Consider the following 14897-nt stretch of genomic DNA (forward strand, 5'->3'; position numbering starts at 1 on the left):
CCCTTTTTGCCCTTTCCTAATTGCGGAAAATGATATCATTAATTTTAATTAAAAAGTAATGATTTTTTATTTTAAAATTAAAAAAATTAAATTTTATTTATAAATAAAAACAACCATACATCAATCGAAGTGTTAATAATTAATTTTTTTTTTTAAAAAAGTAAGTGTATATAATTTTTGTGGTGTGCCATCAAGTGAGAGGAAACTACACGTGTAGCTCGTTAGACTTTGGAGATGTGATGTATAGGGAAGATTAAAAGGTTGGAGCTCCGGTGGTGGTCCAGATCAGAAATCAGGAATGTAAATTAACGGCGCAGATTGATGAGCTGTTAGGGGGACCCCAACCCCAACACATAATCAGGCGAAGCGAGAGGGGTGAATGAGATGGTGATGGCTTGTTGTTTTAGTCAAAGCCAAATTAGAATTGGATGGGACCCGCTTCCCACCACGTGAGATAATGCTCCTCTTATCTCCACCATTATTGCCCCACCTTGTTTTACTGTTCTCTCCCATCTAATTTAATTTAAGCCATCAACTTTTTTCTTTTTCTTTTTAGTATTCTTAGTCCCAAAATTGGTGAATATTCAATCTTATTTATTCCCATCCATATTTTCAGTTCAAACATTTAATTTTGTTATAAATTATACATATATTTTATTTAAATAGAATTAAACAAATGTAATATATAAATTTATATTGATGCATGTATTTTTAGAACATTCACCTTGAAAGGAATCCATTCATCATATTTTTCTTGTAGCACAGCATTTACTAAACAGGTATGGTGTTGGTTTATTAAGCGTAAAAATCTTGTGCCTTCAAAATAAATATTCAACAATGTATTAATTAGATAAGGATATGTAGAGATATGAGATTTGAAGAGGCATCAGTGTGGCTGGTTCACCTACCAATGTTATTATAAGGTAACACTTTAAGAAAGAATCAAAGCAAAATTATGAATTTGTAGTGTTGACAAAAAAGGCAAAAGAAGTTGTTATAGGCAATTGCTTGTAATTGCCTTTTGCATACATTGAAGTAATTGTAAAGTATATGAACTATTGGATTAATTACATATATTACCCTACAATTACGTCATTTTTAGTACGATACAAGCAAAACTTTTTCTTAAGATAAGCTCGGATAATGAAGATAATTTTATTTCTAATCTTATAAATTTGAATCATTTAAATATTAAGTTTTTAATTTTATTTAAATTAAAAGAAAAAAGAATACAAGAAGACAGATGTGATTTAAGTGAAAACTAGGATGGAAAGACCTTGATTATTTAAGAATCTTCATTGGACATATGTGTAGAGACATCATTTAAAAAATATAGTCAGAAATAAGCACATGTGGTAATGGGACAATATACTGTCTGCTTCAAAGAACTAAGAAAAAACCGTCCAAATCCTATCCAACTCATGTTGGTTTATAAATAAGGTTTGGTTATTTTCCCAGATTTCAAACAGCACAATATCATAGAATATCATCACATGAGCCCACACTGTGCAAGGAAAAGACCATTTCTTTTGTGCTGCTTGGAAATCTCTTCTCACCTTTGTCATTTTGGCATCTTCCCTTCCTTTTTATATTCAGTTTATTATACTCGATGCAGACTTCCAAAAGCTATACGCTTGAAAACACATGGCACATGCAGAATATGGATCTTCAAAATCTAAAAGTCGACAAAGTTTGATAGAGATTTTGTTTATCTTCAAGGCGGATATAGTTGTATCTCCTTTGTCTTGAAGGAATGTACTATTCCTTGTTTCCTTAATTTAGTATGTAACAACATATCTTATTTCTTTCTCAAAAGTCTAATTATGACATCAACTCTGGGGGTAAGCTTTCCCTTTCTCTTAACAAAAATGGCAGACTTTCAAAGTTAATTTTTAAATTGAGACTATTTGAACAATTTTATATACCAACCTTAATCATAATGTGCTAATTGTAAAATTAAAATCTTTTTTATCGAATTGAAAAAGTAAAATTCTAAATATGTAAATAGAGTTTACCCGAAATTAAAGTATGATTCATGTAACCCAAGCCTGAATTGCGTAAACAGCAGGGCAGCGTGAGGGGTAGTCCTCAGTTGCCGTACTTCCTTTGTATTTATCTTAATCCAAAATTTAATGGCCCTCTCCTATTATCAGCCAGGGAAAGGGTCCAATGAACCGACCCTCTAGTGAATGCTAAAGCGAGGGGTGGCTTTTGGCGATGTGGTCCTGTCAAATAATGGAGGTGGTAGAAGGTAGATGCTAAATCTGCAGACTTCTGGTGACGCCAAACGTCGCGTCATTTTCATGGGAAAGAGGAACGGTTAGGAAACTGTTTAGGTTCACGTCATTGTCTTCATGGGAAATATACATTTGCCAAGTGAAGCCGAGGATAAGAATAGAGATCACCATCATCACCACATACAAAACAGGTTGAGGATATTGATTGAATGAAAGAACTTGAATATATGGAATTGAAAGGAGAAAAGATTCTAACCCTGGATGGAGTTGAGTATGTTGTAGTACATACAACAGCAACCCTGTTATCTACTTTTTTTTTCTGCAAACAATAATAGAAAAATTGACAAGAAAAGACACCAAAAGAAAGGAAAAAAACAAACCTCAAAGAGAAAACAAATGATCACTAGGTGGTACTTCCGCAGTAGAGTCAGAGCTTGCAGGTTCTGATATAAAATGACAAAAATGTATGGAGTCCATTAGGCCGGATTGTATGGACTACTCAGCTTGTTCCACTCTCAGTTCCAGCTGGCTCACTATTCTGCACTACTTGCTTTCACATCAGTTTCAACATTAAGCCCAACCATAGGTAGAAGTACAACAATCGTTTAGTAAGTCAACAAAAACCAGAAGAGAAACGAGAATCTTTATTTTAATCTGATACAATTTGACGAAATGGAAAAGAAGAGAGGGGGGAGACAGAGCTATCCAGAAGCAATTACACAGATGTAAATGGAAAATAATTCCTTCCACTATAACATACTATCAATCACTTTTTCTTTTTGTTAATTAATTGTGCATTGATGTCTATTGCAGTATAGTTGCTGGGTATGAATGTATTTACAAGTTACAAGAATAAAATTCCTGCTGGTTTTAGACAAGAATTATTCAGGCTTGCTGATTGACAACAGAGGGGTTCTATTAGGGAATGTAGTACATAGGAGAATTATTCAGGCTTGCTGATTGACAACAGAGGGGTTCTATTAGGGAATGTAGTACATAGGATTTGGTAACTTGAATGAACGACTGGACGGCGAGGAGCCCAATAAATCGCTCCATTGATCCCCAGAGTTACCAAGAATCCTAAATCCCTCTTCAACCATCTTACTCCTCTTTTCTGACTTAAATACTGTCGCTAGCTTGCTGTGTTCTTCAGAGTCTCTGCATGGAATGAAAATACAGGGATCATTCAGAGATTATTATGTCATAATAACAAAGCCTAAAGGCTAAATAGAACATTTCTTGAAGCAAATATAGAAGACATTGCTTCATGATAAAAGTTTGCATGTCTTTGTTTATGCTAGACGACCGAAAACAAAAGAAAAAGAATGAAGAAGTGAAAACTAAGGTAAGAATGAAACGTCAAATGTCAACCATATAACTTTAACAACTGAATACAAAAGCATCTTCATCTTTTCTTGTATGCCTTTCTATCATTCAGGCATAAATTGTGCACAGATACTAGTTAAAATAAGATAAACAGCTTGCAATAAAAAGCTGATACCCACAATTATGCTACAAAGGAGCTACTAGAGTTTAAAAAAAAAAAAGAAGTAACCATAAACTACTGTCAGGATTGCAAATGGATTGGATCAAATATACCAACATCTTAGGCCACATGAAAGCCAATAAATTGCACAATTACTACCTAGTTTCAGTTAATAAGGGTTATTACCTAGTTAAATGCAATATAGAAAATGTTAAAATCAAAATTGTATGGACAGAGTTCAGATGCTCAATGAATAGAGACTGATACAGATACAACTATGATTCGAAACTACTGTTAGTATACTTGTTACATATGCTAAAATAACTGATGAAGTCCCTTCTATGGAGGGGAACCAGAAAAAATCATGTGGCCAAAATCCAATGCATGACATGGAAAAATGGAAATGTACCCATGGTTCTGGCAATGCCAATTTTAACCAGAGAAATAGATGTAACATTACCACAAGTATGATTCCATAATTTCAAACCATGTTAGATGTGGTTTCAGAAACCATCATTGATGTAAGTAAACAAGTATACAGCTCCTTGGCATATTCTAAATGATCCAGGAACTAGGAACCTAGCAAAGGAGACCGCTACCTTAACATGGACTACATATCCAAGTGAAAATATGAAACTGCCACCTATTCCAAGTCTGAATATTTTCTAGTAAGCCCTATCAAAGTTAATCCTTACAAGCTTCCCTTGCATTCCCTCAGGGAAACTAAAAAATTCACCTTCATACTTTAGCAGAGAAGCCCCCCGCCGGATTATCTTAATATATTCCCATATAGAAGAAAAATCTTCATTATTCTTCCTATTATCTCATTCAGCAAAGCAGAACTTGGTGCACCACCACAAAAACCTGATCTCTCTCACTGTTTCACCCCATACAGGAAGGGATAAACAAAAATTTAAGAGAAAAAAAATTAGGTGGACACCAGAGTTAGAAGATTCCCAAGCATAACACAGATATGCTGGACAGCACGCAATCAGCATGTCAAAAGCAATATCTTGTCTACACTTTGAGTATAAATACTGCCTCTCGGAAAAAGGATTCAGATTAAATAGGCAATCAGGAAACTCAGAGACCAACATCTAGATCAAGAAAGCTGTCTACCAAGAAAATGTTAAGGCACATCATGGCATAGAAACCAGTAACTGGACTACTTGCTATAGACAGTATCAACAATTAGAACTCTAGGACAAAACAGATAAAAATAGCATTGCAGTCAAACACATCATATAATAGAATATATAAGTAACTGAATTCACATTTTTCAATCAAAAGACTAGTGATTCTCACCGTAAAATAAGCTTGTCCCAACTCCGAAACCCTGCTTTGGTCAAATTTTCAATAGTAACAGACCTTTGCTTTTCACTTCGCCCAGTCAGTAAGAAAACCTTGAAGCCCAAATCTAAAACCTTCTCATAGAGTTTCAGGCTGGGGTCTATTGCTGGTGCCATCCCCCTCTGAACCCACTTATCGAACTCGACAGGATCAAAAATCTCCAACCTGCAAATTCCCCATTAAACCCATATTAGAAATTAAGCATTTCACTCTCACAATGTCTTAGTGTCTCATACAAACAAACAATGTCCACAACAATTCAAGAGGAAAAAATATGTAAAAACCCCAAAGTCCTGTTAATCCAAATGCTGGTATTCTGTAAGATCGCTCAGGAAACGATAAATTGATGAGAAAGCAAGCACCAAATTCGTTTTTCCTCAAGTTTTTTCCACCAAATTACCAACCTAGTGCATGTTTACATTTCTCATATCCCCAAAAAAATATTTTTCCTAATCTAAAGTTTCTAATAAACCAAACAGCTCAACATTTAATACACACACACACACACACAAGACACGAAAAATTCCAAACAATTTTTCTTTGCTGAGATCCAAAAATAGCACAACCATATGAGAATGATGCTTGATTCAACCTAATGTAAATAATATCATCCCCATTCTCTTCTTCCTTCCTACATTTACTCGGCAACCAAAAAGCTTGAGAACAATAGAATAATACCCAAAAGTTCAAATCTCTTTAAATAAATTCCTTAATAAGATTCTTAAAAGTTAAGGGACACGCGTCAATATGCTTATTCCTAGCATCTCATAAAAGGAAATCCAAATTCCATACTTCTTCTATATTCCCACATTTTCTTAAGAAACAAACAACTTTTTAGAAAATACAAATAAAATAAAACCAAATGAATAACTTACCCATAACCATGCTCAGCGTAGTAAGGAAGATTGGACAGTAAAGTCTCATCAATATCAAAAACCCAAACATCTTTTCCATCACCACTTAGATCCACGCTCTTGGCGTAAACCCCAGCCTCATTCGCAACCCTTACGAGATCCACCGTATAACCGCGACCCGTCATGTAATCTTTAACATAAGCCCCACATTTCTCCGGAATTGTCTTCCAGGGACTTAAGTTGTTGGTTTCCACAGCAAATCTCCAGCTGGTACACTGTAATTTTAGCTCTTCATCGAAATTCTCGAACTGGGTTTCGATGCCTTCTGGGTATTGTATGATTAATGGTCTCGGGAGAAGGTGGGCGTTGAAAGTCTCGTGACAGAAAGTGGAAGATAATAAGGTAAAGAGAAGGAAAACTTTGACGAAAAGCATGATAAAAAAGAAGAAAAAGTTCCTGGGTATTAGAGAACTTTGATTAAGAATTGAGGCAAAGAAAAAATATGGGTATTGATTGAAAGGGGATTTTATAGAAGGGAATCTAAAGAGATGGGGAATTGAAAGAAATGGTAAAGCTGATTTTTTTTTTCTCGGTGGATATGGAGATAAGGAAGAAAGTGCGTTTCTTTGGAGACGGGCGAGAGACAAGAAAAACCTTTTGTAGCAGTAACGTTTGCTGGTCTGAAGAGGGAGACAGTGACGTGTTGTTCGAAAGCAAGAAAAGGGCGCTTTTCTTTTTTATTATGCCTTTTGGTAACGAACAAGGCTGCGTCGCCCTTTCTTTTCAAGCTCATGGTTGGAGGGAAAGGAAAAGAGCGGATCAAGGAGGTGGTTAAGTGGGACCCATTTGGCCGGTGGCTCAGGTGACAACGTGGCGATTTTTTACTGGGTCTCGTGATGTGGCGTGAAGATGACATGGATCTCATGTTGATTTACTTTTATTATTATTATTATGAATAATAAAGAATGAGTCATTTTGAGGTGGTCTTTATTTGGGGATTTAAAAAAATATATTTTTAAATATTTAGTGACTTTCTTGGGTTTTAAGTAGAAAGATAATAACAATTTCATGATTAGTAAAGGTTATACACAAGTAATTAAGTCCATTAGAAGCCTAAAATCATCAATTATATTATATTAATTTTTATGCGAAGCAGCATATTTTCACACTATTATCAAATTTTAAATCATAAGCTTAAGCTTTTATAAGCATATGTTAGCAACAATATGACAAAATCCTAATTTCGGTCTTTAACAATATGAAAACTCTTAAAAAAGAATTTAAAATAATTGACAACATACACTTTTAATTTTATCGTTTTTTCTTCAATTTCAATAAATTTAAAAATCATTAACTTAATATTAAAATTTAAAATTGTTAATATTGACATATACAAATTTGTATTTTTCATTAATCCAACTTGCATTTACTATTAAAAAAATAACCTACATTTATTATTAAGATGTGAATTCATATATGAATTGTCTATAAGAGAAAAAATTAAATATTATGATGATGTGACGTTGCATCTTTGATTGAATGAGTTATGAGAAAACTTTATATAATAATTTATTTCTATTAATTAGGACATGTTTTATATTTTCCTTTTTTGAAGAGGATGTCAAAATATTATTACCTTTATTTATTGGGAAAAAGAATCAAGCAGTATTGAAATGGCCACCAAATGCTTGGAGACTATTCTTAAAGCTTGTATTGCTATTCTTATAGTAAACTACCTAGCTTTTATATACAATTGCAATTCTTTGCACTGACAAACCTATTTCTTCCATGTAAAATGCACCTAAAAGCTGAGGGACTTCCTAAAAGGTTGTACAGTGTACAATGCTAGCAAAATCTTAAACTATATTTCAAGTTCCATAAAGAAAGCTTCTCCAGATGGAGGGAGGAAAATATCATTGTTTTCTGGACTTCCACTCCACAATTGCAGAAAGAAGATTGTAATTGGGTAGCAGGTTCTTATTTAATAGAGGCAAATTTGTCATTGGTGATTTATCATTCCCATCAAGCCATTTCTCTATTGCTTTGCGGTCATAGGTGTAGCCATCTGCAGCAACACATGGGTCATCCATTACATCCTGTAAAACGGGGAACAAAAACCAAAACACAACAATTTTCAATTAGACAACGAAAATTGCAGGATAGAAGAAAGTGAGAAGGCATTATCTAGAATAACTAGGAAAGACCAGTGCATATGGTCAAGTTCATGTTCAGTTAGAGTAGCAACAACAATAAATCCTTTTCATATACTCTCTAGTTTTTTGTTTATTATACATTCTAAAGGTGGTGGAGATTACATTGGCTTACCTTCAATATTGGGCAAATGAAGTGGTTAGGAGGTGCAGACTGCACTTTGGAAATTGAAATGCGAGCCCTATCTGCCACCTCCTTCATTCTCTCCAGTACGGGAAGTACTTGATCTTTCAAACCGGGTCTATCCTTGCGCCGAAGCTCTGCACAGCTCAATCCCAATATAGCTAATTCCCTTGTTTCTTCAACTGGCCAAGTCCCAGCCTCTGAATCTAAAATCCCTGCTAAGTTACCATCATCAATTGCTGTTTCTACCACATGAGTTAGTGCTATTGCTGGCTTTGCAGTTAGCAACTGCAAAATTACCATTCCAAATGCATAAACGTCAGATTTGGGAGATATCAACCCTGTTCTTTGATACTCAGGATCTATATAGCAGAGTGTCCCAACAGGTCCAGTGTCCCTGTACATAGTGGATGATGAGAGAGGATCTGCATTAAGCATCATGGAAAGTCCAACATCACCAATCTTGCTAACAAAGTTATGATCAAGCAATATGTTTGCTGGCTTCAGGTCACGATGAATGATTGGTTCTGGCTTTGAGTTGTGGAGGAAATTAAGAGCTGAGGCTACTTCCCAAGCAATTCTGTATCTCTCAAACCACGGGATGGGTGGGGTATTGTTCTTCCGGAGCAATCTATCCTCCAAGCTACCATTCTCCATGTACTCATAGACTAGGCAACCGTGATCAGGAAATTCAGGACATGCACCGACAAGGAGAAGCAAATGTGGATGGCGAATTTTGCTCAAGATTTCAAGCTGAAACAAAATACAAACACGAGTATTTAGTTGCAATTTTTTTATTCAGATCACCTCAGGGTCACATATTGTCCCAAAACAATAGCATTACACCAGAGGCATAATTAAGGTTGCATTCTATTTTAACAGAAAAACATAATAAGATGCAATGTTGCCCCTATTCTTAACTCAGAGAGTCGAGACAATTTCCACGTGATTATTGAAAGAGAAAACTCACATAAGGCATATGAAATTCCACATCGATTTTCGTTAATTATCTATGAACTATGATGGTTTGGTTTTATCCAAGAAATTTCATACCTCCTGCTGGAATTGCTTAGTTCTACTATTCTCTTTTGAGTGGAGAACTTTCACTGCCACAGCTGTATGATGCAACATGCATTTATAGACAGTTCCATATGCTCCCATCCCAACGTTAAGATCTTCAGAGAATGAGGACGTAGCTGACACAATCTCTTCCCATGTGAACTTTTGGTATTGCTGCACAGAACCTATGAGAACGTTCTCAAGCTTTTCTTTCTCTTTAGCATCGTGAAAGGCTTTCATCTCTGCTTCTCGCCTCTGTGAAGCTTCCCTGTTGGTACATTCCTTCACATGCTCAACTTCTCTTCTTGCAGCTTCATACTTCTCCTTCTCCTGTCTAGCTAATTCTTCAGCTTTCTCCTCCTTAAAACTTATCTCCTTAAACTTCATTGCCTCCTCTAGACGACGTTTTCTTAGAGCATTCAACTGAGAAAACACAGAGGTGGAGCCCATTAGTGTTAACAAAGAAAGAATTGGATCGGTCTCTAAACCTTAATATCGTTTTTTGACCTTACACACTATAGAGGGTTAGTTCTTAAACAGAGATTGGACCATAATGTGAAGTTCACCCCAACTAGAATATACCAACCATTCTATCAGTTAAGGAATTCATTATAACTTGACAATTTAACATTTATGCATTCAGATAAGGAAAGAAGATTGTTAGAACAATTTAGAAAGTAAGAAGCTCAGCAACAACTAATGCATCCCGTAAATTCTGGGAAATAAAACATCAGGAAATATGGCTGAAAAACTTTGTTGAGAAGGACCAGGAATGCTAAATGGCAGCAAAGATGTAATTTTCTTTGAAGTCTTAGTTGCATTGAAACTTCAACCACAAAGTAAAAAAAAATAAATTACTCCACAATAATTTCAGGAAGAAGGCAAAGGTGATATTATGCAACTAACCTTCCGAGATGCATCAATTGTCTCACTTTGAGCTATTGCATACATTCCTTGAACGTGTCTGAGTTCAGTTCTCAGCTTTTCTAGCTCAAAGTTAACATATACCTGCATATATGATTGAAAACCCAAACTTAACTCCAGTATAAATGTAAATGTCACATTGACCTCGAAGATAAACCAAAAGACACTACTCTTTTCAGTAACATCACATCTTTCCTTGCTGAAGCATCTGCTTGAAACAAAGCTGCAGCTTAAAGATCAATATAAATGCAATTTACAACAAATCTGAAGTTCGTCATGACCTTTGCTAAAATGATGTGTATTATATACTATACTAAAAGACTGAAAAACATTAAGCAGAAATCATTTAAGCACTGTGCTAATTCTGGAGTTCAGCCATGGATATTTGTTAACTAAACAAATGATCATACAAAATAATGAAATACCTTTCTTATTAACGCTACCATGATGCATTATTTCACAAATGTTTAAAACTACCTTTAGTATCTATTACCTGAAGGAAGAAAAAGCTCAAACAAAAAATAAATCTAAGCTAGGCCAATTATGATCTCATAGGAGGTACCAATAATGTGCATTAGTGGATCCTATTTTTGAAAAATAAAGGCAACAGCCACCTGATGTTCAGAGAAAGAATTGTCTGTCAGCTCATCTGAGGTAGAAATTTGATCTGATAAGCATGATTGTTGATCTGTTGGCAAACTTCTGCAACTAGAATTCTGACTGACTGCTTGTCTAGTTTCTGAACTGCTAGGACAGGCACTCATATAATCCTTTCCTGCCACAATGTCCAGAGAATGACACCTAGAATGGTTGATATCAGGAGATCTAGACTGGGTGGACTCAAGCGATCTGGACTGGTTAATCTCAAGAGAACTTGTACTTGAATGTAAAAATGTCTGATTTATGGTTGAAAGTGCTTGAAATCGCTGCATTGGTAGGGAAGGCGAATGGAAAGTAGCATAGGATGCGACTGAGCCCAATTCTACAATTACAGAAAACAGCAGTGGAGGTTGTCAATGAGTTTTACCGACTATTCCAACTCACCAAGAAACTAGTAATTAGCATTTTATTCAGATAAAAAAAGAGTTAGTATTATATCTTTTAAAATTTTCAACCATATCATTTTTCACAAGAAGTCCTAAAGATGGTGAATGTCAGTTGCTGAAGTTTTCTGTTACACAAAGAGAGAAGAGGGAAAGAGGATAAATATAAGAGTTCTAAAAAAAATTCAATTCTGAAAAATCAAAGTGCTTTACTACATGCAGATTTCAATTTAAGCAATTACAAGAATTTATTTTAAATCTTATAATTGCAAAAGGTGAAGCATAGCTGAAAGAACAGGTATAATATACAAGGTTGTCTTGCTCAAAGTATATGGACTGCAAAATAGTGAATAATCAAATTGGCAGGGAAATGACAGTTAGGATTATTCGTAATCAACTTTTTTGTGTTTCTCTTTTCTCTTTTCTATTGTTTAGAGAAAACAAAAATTGCCCTGATGCAACAGTATTTTGCATTCCCCCTTCATATTTTACAACTCAACAAAGAATACGGTCCTTGTTTTCGGTAAGAAACATTAGCATGCTTATTATTTTATCATTTGCCAACAGGCAGTTTTGTGTCAATCTTTAAGTCAAGGACATTTGTACAAGTACCTGTTTCTGAACTGAAAGTGTAGCTTGATGAACTCTTGAAAGAAACACTTGTTTCGCTACTGTCATCTTTAGTGCTTACATTTGTCTCCAAATCAGATGGTCGAATAGATGACAACTGTCCTTTTGAAACAGCATAGACTGTGCAAAAGCTTGGAGTGCAGACTGAGATTCTTGAAGACAGATTATTTTTCTTAAGCTTCCTACAGATATAATCATGTTAACAAGATTATTGGTGGAGCTAGCACAAAGCTGCAAATAGAGAGCATAAGAGTAGACAGATACGCAAGATCAGCTCTTTGATGTTCACTCTCCTTTTCCAAAGAGAAACAGGAAAAATCTGATAACGCTTGCTCAATAATGAAGAAATGAAAAAGGTAAGGTAACATCATTTCTAAAAATATAAAAATCAGTGCTATCTAATTAGTTTCTATCTGGCTTTCAGTTTTTCATTCCAAATTAATTACTAGATCCTATACAACTAATTCCTAGGAAGTTCAAATACTCCCATGTAACCATACAAGGTTTAGTCAGGCTACTAGATCAATGGTCAGCATTAACAATTTCCTTTTATCACCACTATATGTGTAAATACCTTGTAAACATCCCACGAGATGTAGCTCCTATAACAAGCCTAGTGATAGCGCTCTTGGTAACCTCCTCTGCTATTGCATTTGCCACATCATCTGATTCAATGACTATAACATCAACTTGCACCTAGATTTATAATTAAAGCAAATTTAGTTGAGGTTTTCAGTATACACAAATAATAAGATTCAGCAGGAAAAATGAAGTTACCTTTCTTTGAGCACCCATTTTCTTATAAGGAAGAAGCATTTCATTTGTCTGCCACTCCACTTCCTTCTTATAAGCTGCAGCTACATCATTTCGTACTTGTGAAATAGGAATGAAGTTCCCCACTAGCAACAATATGAATTAGTCAATTTACATTAATTCTCAGAATTTTATTGGCTTGAATAGTCATTTTTGAAATTGTTTACCCGGAAATCAAACCTCCTTAAATGTTAGTCCACTTTGTAAAAGGCATTTTTCCATATGTTTGTCAACATATTCACAAATTGAAAACATTAGACAGCCTATAAAAAGACAAAAACTTTTCTTTGGGACACCATTCATGCTAATTATGTGCAAATTCCAATAAGCTAGAACAAATATTTCAGAGGCCTACCTAAAGGTTCTGCACATATTAGATAAGCTATGAATAGGTTTGGAGATACAAGTTAACTTATCAACCCTGACCATATATAATCTCTATGAACCTGGACTTACTTGGTGTAGGAACAGTAGTAATCTTCGCACGAACATGTAACAACTTAAACATGACGTTTTCCTCAGTAATGAATTTCTCCAATGCCCATTTGACCACATACTTGCTTTTTCTATTTCCATTGATAGCTATGCCAATGTTTAAAGTTGGAGGAGGTGGCAGAACCAGTTCACCTTCTGCTTCTACAATTTCTTTCTTCTCCATTATTCTGCCACTTTCTAAGACTCTGACGCTTTACAGAAAATACCATATTAGAATATTTGTAAAGAGATGGATTGCTCATTAGTTACTGCACACCTGACTGGAATATTAGGAAAGAACTTGCGAATATAGAAATCTTTTGTGGAATAAATCATGATACTAAAAGGCAATAGTGCTACTCAAAAGCCTCAAAAAAAAAAAAAAGAAAAGAAAATGCGTTCTATGAAGCATTTCATGGATAGAGAATGATACTGCCCCCACCTATCCACCCCTTTTGCTTAGAATTTAATGTTACATGGCTTGCCAGCAACCCACAGAGAATATATATACAAATACAATGAATCAAGGCTGCTTAAAGAAACGAATCTATGGAAATGAATCTAGAAGACCACAAGAACTCATTAAGGCAATCGAAAAGGTATGATAACATTAAATGAGAAAAGAATTTCGTCGACGATAATATCTCTGTACCTATCCACATTTCACGTTATTAACAACCCTCTGTTTTCCATTAGAAACCAATTTCCGGATTCCAGGACATAAAATTTCCCAACCAGCAACAAAAACTTTGAAACCAATGCTTAAGCTTAAAAGAATCCATGTGTGAAATTGTCAAAAGAATGATGCTAAAAGCAACGACAAACAAAAAGATAGACATACATGAAAAACAGAACCGAAAGTCAGACGACACAGAACTGGTAAAAGCCCCATGAAACGAATACAAATATGAAATCCAAAGAGAACCTGGAAGATAAAAGAGAGTAACTAAAACATACCAGTTTCCTCTGCAACTCGAAACATTCAAGCTCCTTCTAGTTCGAAACCCACCATGTTTCTTCTCGGTTGGGAATCAAACCAAGACAATGAAACAACTTAGTTTCCCAGCACTATACCAATTTATATCACATGATTGTTAAGTCCGGTGTTAGTTTAACCATAGACAGATGAAGATGACGCAAAGCACAGTGTCCCCACAAGCACTTTCTTTTCGCTTACTATTAATATGTATCTATAATCAGATTTCAAAGGCTACTGTGCCGTGCAGCGTTTACCATTCCTATGACGGCAACAATTTCTGTGATTTTTAATTGGCTTTCGGTACTGCTACTTGGTTGATGATTATCTATTGTTAAATGTAGCGGTTTGGCTTGGGGGTGGTTGTTTCTGTATACTTTTCAAAGGGATTGTTTTTGTCCTTGTTAAGCTTACGCCAAATATTGGTTGCTGCTGATTAAATAAATTCCAAATATGAGTGTATTCCTTCTACGAAATCATCAGAAAGGAAGGAACGTGGTAAGAATTTCAAAGAATTTGAGTTAAAGCTGAGGCTGACTACTGACATGTTTTTTTTGTCATTCCGAAAGGGTTGTTTGTCTAGGGGAAGGAATTTCTTAGATGGAAACAAATGAGAAAGAAAGAACAAAAAGCTTGCCTCTTTCCTGGAGGCCCTCCTTTCTAAGTCATTTTCAGTGTCAAATGGTCAATCCCAGCCAGTTCACATGAATCTCTCAC

At 35.2% G+C, this 14897-nt stretch overlaps 2 protein-coding genes across 4 annotated transcripts; both read right to left on the reverse strand.

Moving 5' to 3' along the window:
• Positions 1-2963: 2963 nt before the first annotated feature.
• LOC110418720 (HAD superfamily, subfamily IIIB acid phosphatase) lies at positions 2964-6689 on the reverse strand. Its single transcript, XM_021431520.2, has 3 exons — positions 5949-6689; positions 5029-5238; positions 2964-3395 (listed from the first exon to the last, which is right to left on the reverse strand). Exons 1-3 carry the CDS (start codon positions 6359-6361, stop codon positions 3218-3220), a joined length of 801 nt encoding a protein of 266 aa, XP_021287195.1. The 5' UTR covers positions 6362-6689; the 3' UTR covers positions 2964-3217.
• An 864-nt stretch (positions 6690-7553) lies between these two features.
• Positions 7554-14612, reverse strand: LOC110418309 (U-box domain-containing protein 35-like). 3 transcript variants are annotated; one of them, XM_021431001.2, is made up of 10 exons: positions 14162-14612; positions 13187-13416; positions 12695-12774; positions 12492-12613; positions 11900-12099; positions 10859-11226; positions 10227-10328; positions 9315-9743; positions 8253-9014; positions 7554-8023 (listed from the first exon to the last, which is right to left on the reverse strand). In XM_021431001.2, the coding sequence occupies exons 2-10, from the start codon at positions 13386-13388 to the stop codon at positions 7841-7843; spliced, it is 2448 nt and encodes an 815-aa protein (XP_021286676.1). In that variant the 5' UTR covers positions 13389-13416; positions 14162-14612; the 3' UTR covers positions 7554-7840. The 3 variants fall into 3 exon arrangements, with proteins under 3 accessions (XP_021286676.1, XP_021286675.1, XP_021286674.1); XM_021431000.2 differs by having other exon boundaries at positions 12695-12816; positions 13187-13410; positions 14162-14611; XM_021430999.2 differs by having other exon boundaries at positions 12695-12816; positions 14162-14610.
• Between the last annotated feature and the right edge of the window lie 285 nt (positions 14613-14897).

The sequence above is a fragment of the Theobroma umbraticum genome, unplaced genomic scaffold (assembly GCF_002168275.2).
Source record: "Theobroma umbraticum cultivar Fairchild unplaced genomic scaffold, ASM216827v3 scaffold_50.0, whole genome shotgun sequence".
Classification (NCBI taxonomy): Eukaryota; Viridiplantae; Streptophyta; class Magnoliopsida; order Malvales; family Malvaceae; genus Theobroma; species Theobroma umbraticum.